The 20,082-nt window shown below is 47.1% G+C and overlaps 1 protein-coding gene across 2 annotated transcripts; it reads right to left on the bottom strand.

Annotated features, from left to right (window-relative positions):
* Nucleotides 1-2,646: 2,646 nt before the first annotated feature.
* Nucleotides 2,647-18,927, bottom strand: LOC117724516 (phenazine biosynthesis-like domain-containing protein 1). 2 transcript variants are annotated; one of them, XM_076916846.1, is made up of 10 exons: nt 18,736-18,927; nt 17,904-18,056; nt 12,757-12,856; nt 12,028-12,126; nt 11,131-11,240; nt 10,986-11,015; nt 8,450-8,538; nt 7,898-8,076; nt 4,836-4,898; nt 2,647-3,135 (listed from the first exon to the last, which is right to left on the bottom strand). In XM_076916846.1, the coding sequence occupies exons 2-10, from the start codon at nt 17,985-17,987 to the stop codon at nt 3,023-3,025; spliced, it is 867 nt and encodes a 288-aa protein (XP_076772961.1). In that variant the 5' UTR covers nt 17,988-18,056; nt 18,736-18,927; the 3' UTR covers nt 2,647-3,022. The 2 variants fall into 2 exon arrangements, with proteins under 2 accessions (XP_076772961.1, XP_034380274.1); XM_034524383.2 differs by lacking the exon at nt 18,736-18,927 and adding an exon at nt 18,164-18,311.
* Nucleotides 18,928-20,082: the final 1,155 nt, after the last annotated feature.

Genomic DNA, 20,082 nt, shown 5'->3' with positions numbered 1-20,082 from the left:
TAAGGTGTAGGGCGCACAGTAAATAGTGTGGAGGTCTAAAAAGACAGATACAAGTGTGGTTCCACCAGACTCTTCAGGATTTATTTTTATTTAGCTATGTGTCTGTATGAGTATATGCATACACTGGTTGCTCAGGTCTGTGCAGAGGCCAAAAGACATCAGATCCCTCAGATCTGGAGTTGCAAGTATTTGTGGGATTCCCAGCTTGTTCCATGGGTGCTAGGACCCCAAATTCCATTCCTCGTGACTTCACAAGAACCATTCTTAACCACTGGACCATCCCACCAGCCCCCTATTCATACAAAATGTACACCTAGCCCAAAATTGGAAGCCAGGGAAACCATCACAAATGGAAGAATGCATAAACAAATTGTAGTGCAGGACCAAACACGTTCCCCCTAACAGAGCCTAGCCAGACCACTCCACCATATATTGATATGTGGAGTCTATTCCTGCTGGAGAGCATCACTGTGATTAATTAGGATTGCCAAGGGAACTCCTTGATATTGCATAAAATAAAGTTTATTTTGGTCCCCCTTTTATAAAAATGTTACGGTTTTTTTTCCCCCTGTGGCCTCAGCAGCCCAAAAACGTCCTGCATACAGTTTGCATGTTTAATTAGTGATCCTTCTGCGTCGGCAGTTAACACCATGACGATTAATAAAAGAACCCCTTTAAAGCTCTATTTAGCTAGCAGAAGTGCACAACCAGGTATAATTAATTCATCATGAATAAATCATGGCTGATTAAGTCATCGGTTTGTTACTAACACGTTACCCGACAGCTCCCACCTGAGCACAGCTAATTTTCCTAAGCCAGACCACGCTGGAAGCTGACACTAAACCAACTCCCGGAAAGTGCACTGTTAAGCAGCAGGTATATTGATGCGGTCAGGGAGCTTCTGAATTTAGATGCCATTGAGCCACAGAGGTGATTGTCAAGGGAGCAATGGAAGTGGCCGATACATCTGGAAGCCCCAGTGCAGGGCAGGTCTCAAACTAACCCATCGCCTAGAGAGCTCGTTAAAACTCAAAGTACTGGCCCCAGACCGCAGCGCTCCAGACACAGGTGATCTGGAATAGGGCCTGTGATTTTGCTCTTCTAGCACGTTCCCACCTGGTGCTGATGCTGACGCTGACAAGGGATCGCTCTCAGGGAGTGCCCTCCCCTTTCTCTTGTGATAGGGATGACCTACAATTTCTGGGATTCCCAAGTCCTTTCTATAGATTTTTAACAGGTTTTGGTGTGGTTTTTGGCATTTGAAATGGGGTCTCCGGAAGCTCGTGCTGACTTCAAATTCATTGACTGGATAGCTGCAACCAGCCTTAAAATTCCGATCCTCCTGCCTCTGCCTCATGAGTGCTGGGATTACAGGTATGTACCGCTGTGCCTGGTGGAACGGTGGTGAATTTCCACAGTCCTGGCTCTCACTCTCCACCTTCTTTGAGGCTGAGACTCGCTAGGTGTTTGCCACTCTGCTATATATACCAAGCTAGTTGGCCTGTGAGTTTTGAGGTTGGTGGGGAGCGGGTGGGGAATGAGGATGGAGGAATAGGGGTGGGTGTGAGGGGGATTCTTTCATCTTGATAAATGAATACCGAGATTCCAGCCATTTATCACCATGTCCAGCTTTTATGTGGACTACAGTGATCCAAACTGGCAAGGGCTTTACCCATCGGACCATCATCCCCCAGCCCACCTAACACATCCTTTCTTCTATTCATTTTCTGAGTTCCTCCTAAATTTGAGTGCGTAAAAAAGTGCAAAAAAAAAAAAAAAAAAAAAAAAGAAGAAAATGATTTTTTATTACATTAATTTGTTCGTTTTGGGTATGCATGTATAGGTGTGGGTGTGGGCATGCTATAGCACCTATGTGTACGTGGGTCAGAGGACAACATGTAGGAACTGGTTCTCTGCTTCTACAGTGTGGGTCCCAGGATTCGAACTCAGGCTGTCAGCCTTGACAGCAAGCATTTCAACCACTCAGCAAGCCCCCAACACTGAAATTACATTGTCCCCCCAAGATGAACTGTTTCATTTTGCTGTCCTCACAGCCCATACAAACCCATGTACCCCAGCGTTGTAGCACAGCCTCTGACAGTTTTCAATCTACCCGTCTTTCTTAGTGTTACTACATCTGGAGATGCTTTCCTGCATGTTGCTCAGGACCATACCCTGAGCCAAGTAGTTGCCATCTCCAGGAGTTCAGCCGTGCCCACTTGCCAAAGATCATCTGAGCTGAGCCTGCTGACTGTTTACATCTCCTCACAGAGGGATGGGAGACCACAGGGCCTCACCTGAGAATCCAGCTATTCCCTACCACCAGTGGTATGGGTATGCAATTCTGCCCTAATTGCACATAGCCTCACAAGAGGCTGGAGGTCACAGGCTTGCAAAGATTAGAGGAGTGGGGCTCCATCTGTGCCGCTACAGGAAAGTCAGCATCGCTGCTGCGTAAAAGCCCTCCTGGCGCCACATTTTGGAAGAGCACACCCGCACCGCACTGCTGTAAGGAAGCCTTCACTTATTCTCTGTAAATAAGCCTGATAACTCAATGGTGCCCTGGGGGAACTTCGGTGGCAGTGTACCTTGGTTGGTCTTTGGAACCTCAGGGGGCCAGGGGAGAAATGTTTTTGGCAACACAACATTTCTACACAGCTATTTATTCTTCGAAAAGGCTTTGAAATACCCTAAGGTACCCACGCCTGAATTGAAATGGCATCATCTGGCTCCTTATCAAAGCATCTCTCACTTTGATTGGCAGTCATAATCAAAACAAGGGGCAGGCTCCGTGTCTGCTGTGGGGACTGAAGATGCACACACAGGCAGGCGCCAGAGCCCACCATCAGGAAAGGATTCTGGAGACACTACCGCATCTCCATCAAATGTCTTCCCATTTCTGTTCTTCTCAGGAGGACTGAACCAAGCTCTGTGCATTTGCTGTTTGGTTGGGTTGGGTTCGGTTCTTGCTATAGAGAAGACACGGCGTTGAGCAGCGGCTGCAAACCCAGCATAAACATCTCTAGGCTGTCAGCGTGCCCTCCAAGACAATAGCAGCGCCGCCCTTCATGTCAACTCGCCCATCAGGTCGCAGGGAAATGTCCAGCTCCCCTCCTCGGCGGGAACACTGAAAGGCTAAGGAGAACACAACCTGGTGCCAATCAAGGGCCTTTCCCCTGGGATTTACCACTCAGTGCAGAATTTATTGTGATAAACCCAGGACTCCCAGGCCAGTTTCCAGGATAAACCCCTCCCCGGGTCCATGGCCCCTCCCACCTCCACCCCATTCTCCTGCAGCCCCAGAGGTCCACACACAGTTGCGCACACACTGCCGGACCCTTTCCTTCCTGGGCCTCTGAGAAGACCCCAACTTCAGCTCTGATATGAATAGAAGGAGTTTGTTTCCTCATAGCATATTAAAGCAGCTGTATATACCAGGCCACAAAAGAGACACAGCCCTAGTCTTCCAGGGGCTCAGAAAGTCATTATGCTCACCCAGGAGAGGGAAAAGGGATTGTCCCTCTCAAAAGTTACATAGTAAGCTAATTATACCCATCAGCTATTTACTAAGCACTTACTATATCTGTGTTTGGGGAGGCAGGGATGAAAAGGGTTGGGAGTCCGGGTCATTGAAGGGGAAATGTTACAGGGAAACTTCACATGAACAATAATATCTTAGTACTTTTTTGGTTTAGTTTGCCTTTTTTCAAGACAGGGTTTCATTATGTACCTCTGGTTGTTCTGGATCACACTCTGTAGATCAAACTGGCCAAGAACTCAGAGATCCGCCTGCCTCTGCCTCTTTAACGTGAGGCACCACCACTGTGGAGAGCTTTTGGGGCTGCTTGGTAGTAATCTGACATTGGCCATGGACAAGGAAATGGGCTTCAGACAGGAATCTGACATTGGGCCATGACTAGGAAGTGCAGGCAGAAATCTAATTTTAGGCTAAAACAGGGAAATAGTTTTAGTCAGGAATCTAAATCTTACGCTACAAAGAAGTAGGCTTCAGGCATAAATATGACTGTGGGCTAGGACAGAGAAGTAGACTCAGATATTTTGGTCATCCTGACAAGCCTTTAGAAACAGTGATCACAGGAGTGATCACAGGACTTTGCTTATTGCCTAGCTTGTTCCTTGACTATTTGCATTTATTGTACTACTAGCTCCTCAACCTAGAACTGACCTAAACATTTGCATGTAATTAAAATGGTATAAAAGCTCATTGGGAAAAAATAAACCTGCCTCAGCCTCAGAACTGGCTAGAGTCATGCTACAATGTTGTCTAATTGTCTTTTTTCTTCTTTTTTTAAAGTTTTTTGTTTGTTTGTTTGTTTGTTTGTTTGTTTTTGAGACAGGGTTTCTCTGTATAGCCTTAGCTGTCCTGAAACTCACTCTGTAGACCAGGCTGGCCTCAAACTCAGAAATCCACCTGCCTCTACCTCCCAACTGCTGGGATTAAAGGCGAGCACCACCACTGCCCAGCTGTCTTTTTTCTTTTTAATCCTCACTCCTGTGCTGGAGAACCTATTGACTGACTGGGCTGGCCTGGTCACACTACCCACCTTTTATTACATTTTTAAGGAGCTAGTGCATATGAAAATAGATACAAGCCTAAAATTAGGCAAATAAGAAATTTGAGCTGGGTATAATATTGCATAATTCCCAGGGCTCAGGAGGTAAATTTGAGGTCAGCCTGGTCTACATAGCGAGACCTAGTCCCAAAAAGTTAAGGGATGAGGCTATGACTCTATGGTTGAACATTTGCAAAGCCTTAAATTTAATACCCAAGCATCCAGTGAGAGAGAGAGTTGGTGGAGGAAGACTCATCCTACCTCGCATCTCTTTCTTCCCGAGCTGCTGGGACCAATAGCTGCTGAGAACAGTGTGTGCAGATCCTGAAAAGACAGAGAAGCTCTGAGAATAAGCAAAGAAAATAGAAGTGGTGTGTCCCTAATTGTGTACGTGATAAATCACTTAGCCATTTTGACTAATCCTTAGATGATCTAATCCTTTGTCAGCTAGTAGGCCACAGCAGAGTGTGGAGTGAGGAAGTGAACATGGGAATTTATGAATGGATCCTCCCAAAATCCCTGGAATCCTTCACAAAGGTTTTTGAGGCTGATTTTTAAGAATTTATGAGGAAGGAGAAAGGGGAGAAGAAAGCTGTAACTTTATTTATAACTGGCTGAAAATTCTCTAGGTGATTGTTTTCTTTTCTTTTCTTTTCTTTTCTTTTTTAAAGATTTTATTTTTATTTATTTATGAGTTCACTGTAGCTGTCTTCACACATACCAGAAGAGGGCATCAGATCCCATTACAGGTGGTTGTGAGCCACCATGTGGTTGCTGGGAATTGAACTCAGGACCTCTGGAAGAGCAGTCAGTGCTCTTAACCACTGAGCCATCTCTCCAGCCCCCCAGGTGATTGTTTTCAAAAGGCTCTTTTCTCATTCACCAGACAAGCTTACTGAGTGTTATGGGGTATCTAAGTATGGTAACCAACATTTTGATTTTCCCAAGACTGGGTGCTAAAAGCTCATGTCCCAGAACCCCTCAATCCTATTCCACTCTAGCTAGTCCGAAGACCTTTGTCGTCTAGAAAACATTAAACATAAAAAAAAGTGCACCGCTTGTCAGTTACAGTCTGGAGAAACAGCTATGTGTATACATGCTGCCCAGAACCCTCTACCAGGGTGTGCTGGCTTGTTTTATGTCAACTTGGCACAAGCTAAAGTCATTAGGAAGGCAAGAACCTCTCATGAGAAAATGCCTCTATTAGATCTGGCTGTAAGGCACTTTCTTAATTAGTAATTGATGAGAGAGGACACAGCCCATTTTTGGTGGTGCCATCTTTGGGCTGGTGGTCCTGGGTTCTATAAGAAGGCAGGGAGAGCAAGCCATGGGGAGCAAGCCAGTAAGCAACGCCCCTCCATGACCTCTGCATCAGCTCCTGCCTCCAGGTTCCTGTCCTGGTTTAATCCAATGATGGACTACAATGTGGAAGTGTAAGCTGAATCAACCCTTTCCTCCCCAACTTGCTTTTGGTCATGGTGTCTCATCACAGCAACAGAAACCCTAACTAAAGCCCCTGGGGAGAGACTCGGTGGTTTTTGTGGATGCTGTGGGCATTTCCCTGAGCCTAAGCAATACTTTGCTGGGCTTTCTGTTCACATGTTTTGTTTTCTCAGAGAACTCAGTGACGAGCCAGAGCCATCTCAGCTCCTAGTACTTGGAGCTTCTACCTTAAGCCCTGAACTCCATTTTCCCCAGAAGTCCCCTGCATCAAGCATTCCCACCCTCGTGTGCACAGGCCACTGTTCTCCGAACAGAAGATGAGGGACTGACATCCCTGCCCATCTTTGCTGTCTTTCCCCTGCTTCCAGCTGGTACAAGGTCTGCAAATGTCAGCTCAGGGCTCTGCGTGCAGTGTAAACGATAAAGGTCTGTGGATGTAGCCCTGCAGTAGAGTGCTTGCCTAGCCTAAAGGTGGTGCTTTCCCCGGAAGGAGGAGGAGGAGAAGAAGAAAGAGGCAGAGACTGAACATAGTTAATGCTTACTGGGCGTTTACTATGTGCCAGGCATTGTATTTTGTCGTGAACATGTGCTGTGATGACCTAACCCACTGAGGTATTATTCACATCACATAGAGGAGGAACTGAGACTTTTAGGGGTTGTCACCTGTCCAGGTGAAAGGGGCTAGGAAGGAGGGGCTGTCAATCATCAGGTTTCAACCTACTGCAATGCCTCCTTTATTATTATTATTATTATTATTATTATTATCATCATTATCATTTACTTTTATTTATTTATTTATTCTCTCATACATTACATCCCAACCACAGGTTCCCCTCCCTCCCCTCCCCCACAACTACCTCCCATCTCCTTCACATCTACATTTCTGGTTCCCTTCAGAAAACAGCAGGCCTCTCAGGGATATCACCTGAACATGATAACATAACAAATTACAGTAAGACTAGGCACAAACCCTCAAGGCTGGATGAGGCAACCCAGCAGGAGGAAAAGGGTCCCAAGAACAGATAAAAGAGTCAGAGACAGCCCCAACACTCCTCACCCCCGTTTGGATTTGCATAAGAACACCAACCTACACAGCCATGACAATATGCAGAGGACCTAGCTCAGACCCATACAAGCTCCCTGATGGTTGCTTGAGTAGCTGTGAACCCTGGTTAGCTGGCTCTGTGGGCTGGGTTCTCATGGTATCCTCCAACACTCTGGCTCTACAGTCCTTCCTCTCCCTCTTTAAGGATCTTTCCACAGAAAATTTCAGTTAAGGGCGAGAGGGAGAGAAAGATGGAAACCCAAAGGCAGCCCAAGCTGCAGGGCACAACAGCATGACAGCACTGTAACCCCAGCACTTGGAAGGTAGAGGCAGGAACAGCAGGGGGCCAAAGGCATCCTTGCTTAGGTGCCAGGTTAGAGATCAACCCAGGATACATGAAACCCTCTTTCAGAGAACAAATGTCGAGGATATGAAATGTCAGAGGAAGGCCATTTGCTTTAGTTTCTTTCCTGTTGCTGGGATAAAATACCAGGAAGAAACAACAGTAAGGAGGGAGGGGTTTACTCTAACTCCCAGTTCAAGGTGCAGCCCTTCATGGTTGGGAAGTGGAGACAGCAGGAACTTGAAGCAGCTGCTCACATCACATCCACAGTGGAAAGGAGCAACAAAAGCAGCTGCTGCTTGGCCCCTCTCTCCATCTATCCAGGCCAGGGAATGGCCCACAATTAAGACGGGCCTTCCCACTTGAGTTCATCAAGAGAACTCCTCAGAGCCCTGCTCAGAGGCCCAGAACCACAGCACCAAGGTGTGTAGCCAGCTGTTTGTATTCCTCCTATTCCCAGATTAAATCTCCCCGATCTTAGGTAAAGAGTACCTGTTACAGGGTCTTCAGCCACACCAACCCACGGTGCAAAGTATCTGGAGTAGAAGTCATACGGGGCCGTCTGCCCCCCAGGCTCTCCTTTGAGGGTGAGGATGAGGCCTCTCACCTTCCCTGTCTTCTCAATTCCAGGCAGAGGCTCTGTGTTCACCTTCAGGCTCTCTAGGAAGGACCTTGAGCACAAAAGGATGGGTAAGGAATAAGCATCTCCACACCACCCCTACACACAATGGGGAAGAGGCTGGATGGAGCCCAGGTGGCTGAGCAGAGGGACAGGAGAGCCTGCCCTGACACTACCCATGGGAAAGAATGTGGTTGGGCCAAGCATGGCGGTGGATGCCACTAATCCCAGCACTCTGGTGGCAGAGGATTGGCAAACTTTGAGAGTTTGAGGCTAGCCTGATTTACAGAGTTCCAGGCCAGCCTGAGCTACAAAGAAGAAGAAGAAAAAGGAAGGTGAGCCATGCTTTGGAGACAGCACAGCTTGACCAAAGCAGAGCTGGAAATCTGGGTGCTGGTGTGTAAATGGTTAAACGTGGTATTTACCTGTCATAAGAATCGCTGAGCCGGACCAGGAGTTTTCGGGTATCTGGAGAGTACCGGATGTCTTGGACCAGGGTGTCACCTACGGCTGCCTGTGAGGGCCAACAGGATGATTTAATGAGTGTAGGTACTTGCTGCCGAGCTTCTTAACCTGAATTCAGTCACCCAAATCCAAATGCAAGTTGCCCTCTGACATCCAACCCTATTCTATGGCTTGCCTAGCATGCATGGAGCCATAGTACCACATAGTCCAGGCAGGATGCCTAGTTCGTAGTTGAGCTGGGGAGATGGCTCAGTTGGTAAAGTGCCTGCTTTGCAAGCATGAGGATCTGAGTTCGATTCCCACAATCCATATTTGTAAAACTAGGCATGTTGGGACGACACAGGCAGGAGGTTCCCTGGGGCTTTGCTGACTGGGTAATCTAGCCTAATCAGTGAGCTCCAGAACCATGAAAGACCCTGCTTAAAAGGTTGGAGCTGGAGAGGTGAGTGAGATGCCTGTTGTTCAAGCATGAGGACCTGAGTTTGAATCCCCAGCACCCACATAAAAAGCCAGGTGTGGCCACATGCACATACCTGTAAACCCTGGTGAGAGGAGAGGTGACACAGGAGACTTTCTGGGGGCTGTATCCTTTTTATCTATTCATTTATATATATTTGTCTCTGTGTGTATTTGTGTTGTATACAGTTGTGTATGTGCAGATGGATGTGTATGTGTGTGGGCTCAAGTGTGGAGGTCAGAGGACAAGTTGTAGGAATTCGCTCTCTCCTCTTGGTACCAGGCCCAGGCTCTGAGCAGGAGAGTGATATGGTCCACTGCATGGTGGACCTTCGTGGTCTTTAAGGACTGAGATGCTTCAGTTCACATGACTGAGGCCCCTCTGCCTTGGTAGTGATGTCCTGTTGAGTAGCTGTTTTCTCCCAATTAAAATATTCCCTCCCGGAGACAGGAACAAAGGCCCCACAGACTCAAGAAGCTAAGGAAACCTAAAAAGTCCAGGAACGTCATAAAGTTACAAAGCTCATCCCCAAGACTATAAAAGCATCAGCAGTCGATCTGGAGGAGACTCTTGCTGAGGCTTGGCCTGTTGTTATGCATCCTAATACTAAACTCTCTACCCAAAGGTCTAGGCTTATGAGTGACTTCTCATGTCTACAAGCTCTTACTGTGCAAACCTTGTTCCTTGGTTTAAAACTATTGGTTAAATAAAATTGGCTACAGCCAATTACTGGAGGGATTAGAGGTAGGTGGGTGTGGCGTGATCTGGTTGGAGGAGGAGAGACTGGGAGGAAGGAAGAGGAGGAGGAGAAGCAGCCAGAGGGGAGATGGCCATAAGCACATGGCCAGGAGTAACAGCAAGTGTCTGGGATACACCACTGGGGAGGTGGCCAGGCCTGCAGTTAGAAATCTGGATTAGGGGTAACTCCCAGTAATTGTCAAAGCCAAATAAAATAACCATAGTCTGAGTTTCATTTTGTAAGGGTCCAGAAATCGCCGAAGGAAGACCCCTAGACTAAGATAGCATGCAAAGACAAAGAGCGTTTATTCTGCAGGAATAACCAGCATGCGGGCATCAACCATTTTCTAGAATGGCAACCCTAGACAAAGGCACGCAGGCCTTCTTATACAGAACTGGGAGAACTCTCTAGAAGGATTAGGTAATCTAAAATTTCATTGGTAGGTTTTTTTGGGGTTGGGGGGCAGGTCACAGATGGTCAGTGGTCTGTATTCCTATGTCATGAATGTTCATGAACTTGTGAAGGAATTTGTAAAGACTAGCACAAAAATCCCCGGCTCTCCTTGTGCTTGCCTGGTCACACCATCCCACCCCGGGATGATTTCTCCTTCCATCGGGAATGAATAGAATCCACTCTTTCACTGCTCAAGGAGGCTGAGGATGGATGGGGTGAATAGTCCGAATGGGAGTGAAGTTACTTCAAATTATTCATTACAACTGGCTATTATTTGTGTATATGCCTCTGTGGGAAAACATGGTTTAGCCATGTGCAGCTTGTCCTTGTGATTGTACCCTTTAGTCATGTGACTCTTCCCTCTCTCTGTCTCTCTGTCAAGACAGGGTTTCTCTGTGTAGCCCTGGCTGTCCTAGAACTCACTCTGTAGACCAGGCTGGCCTTAAACTCATAGAGATCCACCTGCCTCTCTGCCTCCCAAAGGCTGGGACTAAAGGCGTGCGCCCCTCCCCCAAGGTGATTCTTAACCCTCAGAGTATAAATTGTCTGATGCTCTGAATAAAGTTGGCTGTTGCATGAGACTTCAGTCTGCCTCAGTTTTATCCCCCCCCGTGCCTCCACTCCTTCACCCCCTCACACACACACACACACACACGCACACGCACACGCACGCGCACGCACACGCGCACGCGCACGCACACGCGCACGCACACGCACACACACACACACAGTCTCCCAGGTTCACGCTGCCAATTTGAGCCATAAACAACATCACACCAGAGCTTTCTGCTCAAACATGAACAAATGACCAAACCACACAGGCCCTAAGTGGATTCCTTTCACCCACCTTTATCAAGTCTTCAACTTCGTGCACGTCCTAGAAGGGAACAGAGATGGATAAAGTCAGTGCTCCACAGGAGAGCGATGGGCTAAACGCAGTCTGCAGCGTTACTGCTCATGTTATCATTCTGTGAGAGAAAGGAGGAGCTAACCTGGGGGAAGGTCGGGTAGAGAGGAAAGTCCAGGACAATCCCGTCTTCTGCTCTTCTGGCCTTTAGTTCCCCGCTCATCGTGACAAAGGTCAGGGTGCTGTTTGTGTTCTCTGGACAGAGGAGGGGTCAAAGGTCAGGAAAATAAGCTTAGTAGAGGGAACTCCCCACCCCGCTGGCACACAGATTCAATGCAAGTAGCCTAAGACTGAGCCATAGACCCACCCAACGGTAAATGTCTCTTTTATTTATTTATTTATTTATTTATTTATTTTTCTTTTTTGGTTTTTCAAGACAGGGTTTCTCTGTATAGCCTTGGCTGTCCTGGAACTCACTCTGTAGACCAGGCTGGCCTCGAACTCAGAAATCCGCCTGCCTCTGCCTCCCAAGTGCTGGGATTAAAGGCGTGCGCCACCACCGCCCGGCTCTTTTATTTATTTTAATTTCTTTTTCAAGACAAGATCTAAACTATGAAGTCCCCACTAGCCTGGAACTCCCAACTTCGGTCAGGCTGGTTTTGAACTCACAAAGATCCACCTGCTTCTACCTCTGGAGTGCTGGTGGTGCTTACATGCAAGCCTGACATGTCTGAGAAGATGGAGGCAGAAAGTCAAGAGTGGAGGATGTTCCACAGCTACACAGAGAATCCAGGGCAAGCCTGGGCTACATAAATACCTATGTCAAAAAACATACAGGAGCCAAGTGTGGTGGCACACACCTTTAATCCCGGCTCTGAAAGGAGAAGCAGAAAGTCTTTACTAGTGGCTAGCCTGGTCTACAGATTGAGTTCTAAGACAGTCAAAACTATCTATCTCAGGAAAAAAATGACAAACCAATACCAAACAAACCCTATATATACACACATGCATAGATATAAGCACACAAAAAAATTCACATTACTTATTTTGCGAAACAGCACAGCCGCCGAGGCCAGCGTGGCGTGGCCACACAAGGGGACTTCGCTCGCTGGCGTAAACCATCTTAGTCCAAAGCGAGAACCTTCCAAGGAGGAAAAGCCAAAGGGAAGCAAATCAAACCCAGGCAGGCTTTTCAGCCTTCAGATTTTCCCAAATCTCTTCGCAAACTGTGGTCAAACAACCAGTGCAGACTAGACCCACGGGCTCCCTGCAGTTAGGTCTGGAGCAGAAATTGTAGGTTCATCAACATCCTCTTAGTCCACTTGGGTTGCTGTAGAAGAACCCCACGGGTTGGGTGACCCTTCAAAAGAAATTCTCTGTTACAGACTTGGAGGTCCACCTTCTAGGGGCTGGCTCCCGCTAAGAGCCTTCTCACTACATCAGCGCAAGGGCCGAGGCACAGCCACAAGAGGGCGCCCAACAACCATGTCAGAGCCATCCCGCTCCTGAGAACCCTAACGCACCCTCAAAGATGGCATTGCTGTCCTCTCCTATCAGACCCAGCTACCCACATGCTGCCCTGGGGACCCATTTTCCAACAGCTGTTTGTAGGTGGTGGGAGACATCTTAAAATATAAATTTAGACTTAACTTCAATATACCTTCTAGATGACAAGACCCACGAGTGCTGTTGGCATGCAGATAACACACAAACATCTCCCTTAAGCCTCTCTCAGCGCCGCCCAGGAATAAATGAAAAAGCATGCATTTACTCTGTGTGAAGCTGTCAGTCGGCTGCAGTTTCCTGATGAAAGCCGTTTCCGAGAGGTTCATTTCCCTCGCAATTTGCTGATGGGCGTCTTCCTGGAGTGTCTAATTAGGAACAAACAGTTGAGACTTTGGAAACACAGGCCAGACTCCCTGGCCTGGCAACCTCCCTTAGTGAATATAGCAGTTTACTCTCAACTTCTGAAGTTCAAGTGTGGAGGAATTTGAGGTAAGTCCACAAAGACAGCTTTTCAGATTCTGTACAAGTGAAAACCCACAGCATCAGGACAGGTTCCTATGTACGCCAGTGTATTATCAAGTAAAAAATCTCATGCTTTTTTAAAAAAGATTTATTTACTATATGTGTGTGTGTGTGTGTGGGTGTGGGTGTGTGTGTGTATGTGTGTGTGTGTGTACACTGTAGCTATCTTCAGACACACCAGAAGAGGGCATCAGATCCCATTACAGATGGTTGTGAGCCACCATGTGGTTGCTGGGAATTGAACTCAGGATCTCTGGAAGAGCAGTGAGTGCTCTTAACCACTGAGCCATCTTTTCATCTTTCCAACCTCTTTTTTTTTTTTTCTCTCTCTCTTTGTCCAAGTCCAGAGAATCAACCCCAGGGCTTCACGCATGCTGGCCAAGTTCTGTCACTGGGTGATGGTCATTTATCTATTTATTTCTTTGTTTTCCTTTGTAGACAAGTTATAAGATGCTCGGGTGGGTCTCCAGTTTGTAATTTTTTTATGCCGCAGGGCTGGATCTTATGGAGGCATTCTCTCTCTCTCTCTCTCTCTCTCTCTCTCTCTCTCTCTCTCTCGGGCATTGGTGTTTTGATTGCAGGTATGTCTATGTCAGATCCCCTGGAACAGGAGTTGCAGACAGTTGAGAGCTGCCATGTGGGTGCTGGGAATAGAACACTGGTCCTCTGGAAGAAGAGACCGTGCTCCTAACTGCTGAGCCATCTTCTCCAGCCCATTCAACTTATGATTCTTCTACCTCTTGAGTGGCTGGGATTGGGGGCTGTGCCTTCAGGCTTGCTTTATGGTTTTTTGAGATAGGATCTCACTGTAAGACCCAAACGGTTCTGGGACTCATTATGTAGCCCAGGCTATCCTCAGATGCACTAATTCATATTCTTCTTCCTCAGTAGGTAGGCCAGGATATCCCCATATGTACTCATAATTCTCTTCCTCAGTCTCCTAAGTGCTGAGATTTCATTTATGTGCCGTCATCCCCACCTAATGTTTTTCTCAAACTTACATTTTTTTTTTTATTTTTTTGTGCCCTGGTGTTTTGCCTGTACGTATGTCTGAGTGAGGATGTTGGATCCCCTGGAACTGGAGTGACAGACAATTACAAGCTGTCAGGTGGGGGCCGAGAATTGAACCTGGGTCCTTTGGAAGAACAGCCAGCTCTCTTAAATTTTGAGCCATCTCTCCAGCTCCTAATGTTAATTTAAAAAAAAAAAAAAGATAATACATTTATGGGAGGGAGGCTGGGTGTGTGTGCTTGAATACCACCACGCCCATGTGGAGGTCAGAAGGGAGGCCATCAGATTTAGCAGCAAGTAGTTTTACCCAAGGGAACCATCTTACCAGCCCCACTGTTCTTCCTTATGAAGTTAAACACACCAGTCCTTACAAAGTGTTTCCCTAGGTGGACACATAATGGCACTTCTATGCCAACCGGTTAATTTAATATTCCAGGGCACCTCATTGGCTGAGCCATGTTGCTGACCCTTCAAGCAGGCAAGCAAGCCAGCTGAGAAGGGTGGTGCTTGCCTTCAGTCCCACTGCTAGGGAGATGGAGACAGAAAGGTTAGGTTAAAGTTTTACTTTCCAGAGCTGAAGGGATGGCTCCACGGTTAACAGTGCTGCTGTTTATCCAGAGGACCCAAAAGTGTTCCCAGCACCGGTGGAAGTTGTCTCAAAGTCACTGACTCTCTCTTCTGGCATCCATAGGCATCGGCACACAAGTGGCATAACCCACAGGCACATATACACATAAAGGAAAAAAATACAGTTCTAGAATTTTCTATAAGCAGCTGAATTAATTAAATTTGGTTTTTTTTTTTTTTTTTTTGTTTTTTTTTTTTTTTTTTTTTTTTTTTTTTTAGAACGAGGGAAAGGAGTCTTTTGAGTCCAGTGTTTACTGATGTTCATGCTCTGGAGATAAAAAGGGTTTAGAGAACCATGCAAATTTTTAATACCTGGTGAAAACTGAAAATTAAAACTCTTCAAATCTCGCCAGGCGGTGGTGGCTCACGCCTTTAATTCCAGCACTTGGGAGGCAGAAGCAGGCGGATTTCTGAGTTCGAGGCCAGCCTGGTCTACAGAGTGAGTTCCAGGACAGCCAGGGCTACACAGAGAAACCCTGTCTTGAAAAACCAAAAAACAACAAAACAAAACAAAACAAAACAAAACAAACCTCTTCAAATCTCAAGACTACTACAGGGCTGCATAGAGAGAGCTTGTCCTTGCCGCCCACCCCGCCCCCTCAGCTGCCACACACGTGTTTCTGACGTGGAGACAGGAGAGGATGCTCACTGAGGCAGAAGTGTGGCGTAGCCAGTCACTCTTCAGCCACAGTCTGGAAGCATGGACCATCGTCTTTCTTTAATTGTTTATTAATTAAATGCATTAATTATTAATTTTAAATTAAATATGTACTTAGTGAGAGAGAAGGGGGAAGGAAAGAGTAGGCATAGGTACAGAGGTCAAAGGACAATTTTCTAGTGAACGTCAAAACAGAAGGCAGGGCCACTCTTGTTTCTGCCGCCCCACCGCTCGTGGTCCAGGTTGACTGGCCTGCAAGCTTCCAGATGATTCTCTGGTCTTCCGCTCCCCTATTACTGTGAGGATGCTGGGATTACAAGCGTCTTCCATGTAGACATTGGGAATTGGACCCTGGTGAACTGATTACACGTGGCTTCCCGGCTTCACCTATCCCCGTTTTCTCCTTTCATGCAAAGATTCCCACGCGTGCAACTCTACTGTCCAACGTCCACACAGCTTGGTCCTGGAAACCTGACTGGGGAGGTGAGGGAATGAAGAAATGGCAGGCGCACATACAGAAGAGCTGGGATGGGTGGGCTGCGCTCGATCTGACTGAGGACACCTCTTACTCAACCCGGAAGCTCCGCATGATCATCCTGTACAGCAGGGGAGGGAGGGGCCAGCTAGTGTGAGCGTCATGGCTCTGTAGGAACAGTCTAAAATGTGACCAAACCAGAGGAGGAAGCTGCAGTCCCCACACTCTGTCAGCATCCGCACACAGACCAGGAGGAAGCTTTGCCACTCCCTTGAGCCCCACCCAAAGACCTCTTTGTCCGAGCACGGTGGTCCCTCACCTGGCTCTGCGCACATCACACGATGCCGGCTCACATCACATGATGCCAGCTCACACAGGACTTCCTAGACTTCATCCACCGCCCACAGTGCTGTCCAGTTAGGGTGGGTCTTTCCAATACAAGTACCCTCATCTGAGACCTCCCTCACAGAAGAAGTGTCACGAGATGTGTCACCAAGGCCACTCTAGTGCTTGTCAAGGTGACCGTGGATATTATAAAGCATCATAGGAAGACCCCTGCTTCCTACTATCCAGGAAATGATACAACATTCGCCCAGAAGGCCTAGGAATATTTAATTATTATTCTAATTATTATATTTAGCAACTATTCTAATAAAAACCTCACTAGCAAGCATTGTAATCTAAGAATCATATTTTTTTTTATTTAAGTTCAACTAACACATTTATGTGGGGGCCATGGCACACGTGTGATGCCAGGGGACAACTTGGCAGGAGGAGGCTGTCTGCTTCCACTTGGTGGCTCCCAGGAATTGAACTCTGGTCTTCAGGTTTGGTGCCAACGACCTTTACCTGCTAAGGGAGCTGCAAAAGAGCTATTTACAAAAGGAAGATTTCTGGCAAACTAACTTTTCCAGAGACTAGAGACCAACGCCTTGCTTCTCCTTAACTCTTTATAGGTGCCTTATTTTCTTGATCCTAAAGAGATTTTTAATATATTTTGAAGATTATTTTAAGAGAGAGAATGAATGTCTGTGTGTCTGGCAATACACTTAGTGTAGAGACTTTGGAGATTAGGAGAGAGAGAGAGAGAGAGAGAGAGAGAGAGAGAGAGAGAGAGAGAGAGAGAGAGAGAGAGAGAGAGAGAGAGAGAGAGAGACAGAGAGAGACAGAGAGAGAGAGACAGAGAGAAACAGAGAGACCAGAGAGAGACAGAGAGACCAAAGAGAGTTATCATGTATGCATGTGCTCCTGTGTATGTGTACCTGTGTGTGTGTGTGTGTGTGTGTGTGTGTGTATGTGTGTGTTTGTATACATGACAATGCCCTCAGAGGTCAGAAGAGAATGTCAGATCTCTGGGAGCTGGAGTCACAAGCAGTTGTAAGTGTCCCACATGGGTGTTAGGAATGGAACTTAAACCCTCTACAAGAGCAGTAGCCAATCTTAAACAAAGCCTTCAGTAGGAAAGAGAACTTGTAAATGTCTGGGGGATAGGGCAGGCTAAAGCCAGGGAGGACAGCACGCAGCTGTAACCCGGGCACTGAGGAGGCTAAGACAGATGGAGTTTGAACAGAGCTCCAGCCACACAGGGAGTTTAAGGGCAGCCCGGGTTGCAAATCTCAACCTTGCCTCAGACCTTCTCCCAACCCCTAAAATAAGACTCAAAGGTGGCTTCAGCCATATATGGCCATAAAACTAAACTCTGGCAACTAGAAGAAACCCTTTCCCCTATGTTTTTATGTTTATTTGCTTATTTATTTTTGATTTTGTAAGATGGATCTCTTCACATAGCCCAGGCTGGCCTAGGACCTGCTGTATATATAGCCCAGGCTGGCCTCAGACTCATGATCTCCTGCCTTCTCCTTTGGAACACCAGAGTTACAGGCATGAGCCCCCCACTCCCAGCTGCTGCTGGGTCCCCTGCCTGGGAGACTCTGTGGGTCTGACTCAATCTAGGTCCAGCCATTCCTCTCCTAACCTGAAGTCATGGCCATCAGCAACGTGACACAGGACACAAGGCAAAGTGGCAAACACACAGGACCATCTCACTTCTTTTACAGACGTCAAGGGCTCTACACACATCTGGAATTTCAGACATGGCCCTAGAGAATGGAGTACTCACGCTCTCCAGCAGGCAGACTGCAGCAGGATTGCCCCGGAAAGCTGTCGCTGTGAAGGCATCTGCTATGAAGATCGGGAGCTTCATTTTCCTCGCTGGCTGTGTGGGAGCTCCCTGGCCTGCTGCGAGCCTGCTTCGAGCCTGCTTCACTTCTAGCTGTTGAAAAAAAAAAAAAAAAAAAAAAAAGTTAAAGTTTTACTGGTACACGCACGCAGTTAACATTTCCCAGACTGGAAGCCAAACAGTTGTGCCGATATGATTACCTTTAGAGATGTCAAGATGTCAATCCTCTAACATTTTTCAGCATTTGTGTTGAATGACCTTTGACCTTTGCAGAGTATCTCAGTGCTGGGCACGTAAGCACTTGCTTGGCGTGCACAAAGCCCCAGATCTATTCCCCACTGGCCCTTAAACAGTGACCAGTGGGCACACATCTGTGATCCCTGTACCTCGAAGCAGCAGCAGGAGAAACAGAAAAGCCATCCTGGGCTACACAGGGCCAGCCTGGGGTACACGAGACCCCGTCTCAAAGCAATAACGTCTACTGTGCTTATTAATCTGACAGGTAAAAAGTAATTATCAGCAGGAAACATCACAACACTCTCTTCTTAATTTTTTTTTTTTTTTAAACACTGGGTCCTAGTATGCCATCTTCATTAGACTGGATCTTAAGGCCGGCCTTGAACTCACAGATCTGCTTGCCTCTGCCTCCTCAGTCCTGGGAATAAAGTCCCGTGCCACCACAACCATTTTACCTTTTCTCCTTTCCAATTCACAGCTACTAGAGCAGCCCCTGGCACACAATATCTATGAAAATGATTTAAGAAGTAATTACTGGGTGCACGTCCGCACGTCCGACTGGAGCGTGGAGGACAAACAGGAGGATTTGTTGTCAAGTGTCACGTGCCAGGACGCTGCCCCATCAACAGCAGAGTTGCTTTTTCTCACGAGTTTCAGGTTGTTAATGCGGTTGTTTGGAGATTTCATTGTAAATCGCCATTGTTCTATCAGACAGCACGAGTCAGCACAGAAAGAACAAAGGCTTCTATTCTGACGTGTGGTTTCCTTTTGCATGGCTGGAAGGGAGCCCAGGCCTCCCACGTGACTGGTAAATGTTCTAGCTAATCTTGTTTACCTGTTACGTGGGACCGGCATCTCGCCATGTTGACCCTGTTGGCCTTGTCCTCTCTGTGGAACCTACACAGGCCCTCAGCTTGCAGTCCTCCTCCCTCAGCCTCCTGAAAAGCTGGGATTACAGGCTTCTGTCCCCACACCTGGCAGTGGGTCTCACAAGCTTAACATGGAAGCATGTGAGCCAGGCTAGTGGCACTGGCCTGTGGTACCAGGAACCTGGAGACTGTAATAGGAGGGCCACCATGAGTTCAAGGCCAGCCTCGGGATATGTAAAAGTATCTTTTATTCACCTGATGTAATTGTCATCTCTGAGGCTCACTGCCCACGTCTGCTAACCCCAGGCCTAGTCCTAGAAGCTTCTAGCCTCTGTACAATGTAATCTAGGCCTAGAATGTTTTCAGCCTCTGAGACTTGCTTCTGAATAAGTTCACGCTTTTCTTGTTCTTTCTGAACTCTGGCTGGCTGGTTCAACTCAGCTGTTCTGGCTCAAACTCCTTCCCACCTGACTGATTCAATCTGGCTTCTTTCTCAAGTCTCTGATTTTTTTTTTTTTTTCTCTATTTGGTGTCAAACTAATCTGGCTCCTTCTTTCTCTGGCTTGTTCTGTCTTTACCTGTGTCTAGCTTGTGCTCTCTCTCTAAAACTCTCCCAGTAAAACTGCCTCTCTCTCCCTCCCTTAGCTGTTCCCCACTAACTCCACTGTATTTCTGGAGTGTACTCTCTTCCTCCTGTACTGTTTGTCTCTCCCTTAAGTAGCTTCCCTTAAGAGCTTTTTCTCTCCTCTTGAGAGTTGGGCAATCCTATTCTGTCAAATCTTTCTCTGATTTGTCACTTTTTCTGTCACTCAAATGGGCATCGCTTTCAAACAGGGGCACTTCCTTCTACAAACGTTGCCTTCATTGTTTGGGATTAAATGTGTGTACTAAGGGCACGACTGAATTCCAGCCAGAGGGATTACAGGTGTGCGCTGAGTCTGAGCCATACCCTAACTAGAAACAGTTCAAATATCCTGCAACAGGGATACCTTCATCTCAAAGAAAACTATGTT

The sequence above is a fragment of the Arvicanthis niloticus genome, chromosome 20, assembly GCF_011762505.2.
Source record: "Arvicanthis niloticus isolate mArvNil1 chromosome 20, mArvNil1.pat.X, whole genome shotgun sequence".
Classification (NCBI taxonomy): domain Eukaryota; kingdom Metazoa; phylum Chordata; class Mammalia; order Rodentia; family Muridae; genus Arvicanthis; species Arvicanthis niloticus.
Note: the sequence above shows the minus strand (reverse complement) of the source record. Positions and strands in the feature narration are given on the sequence as shown.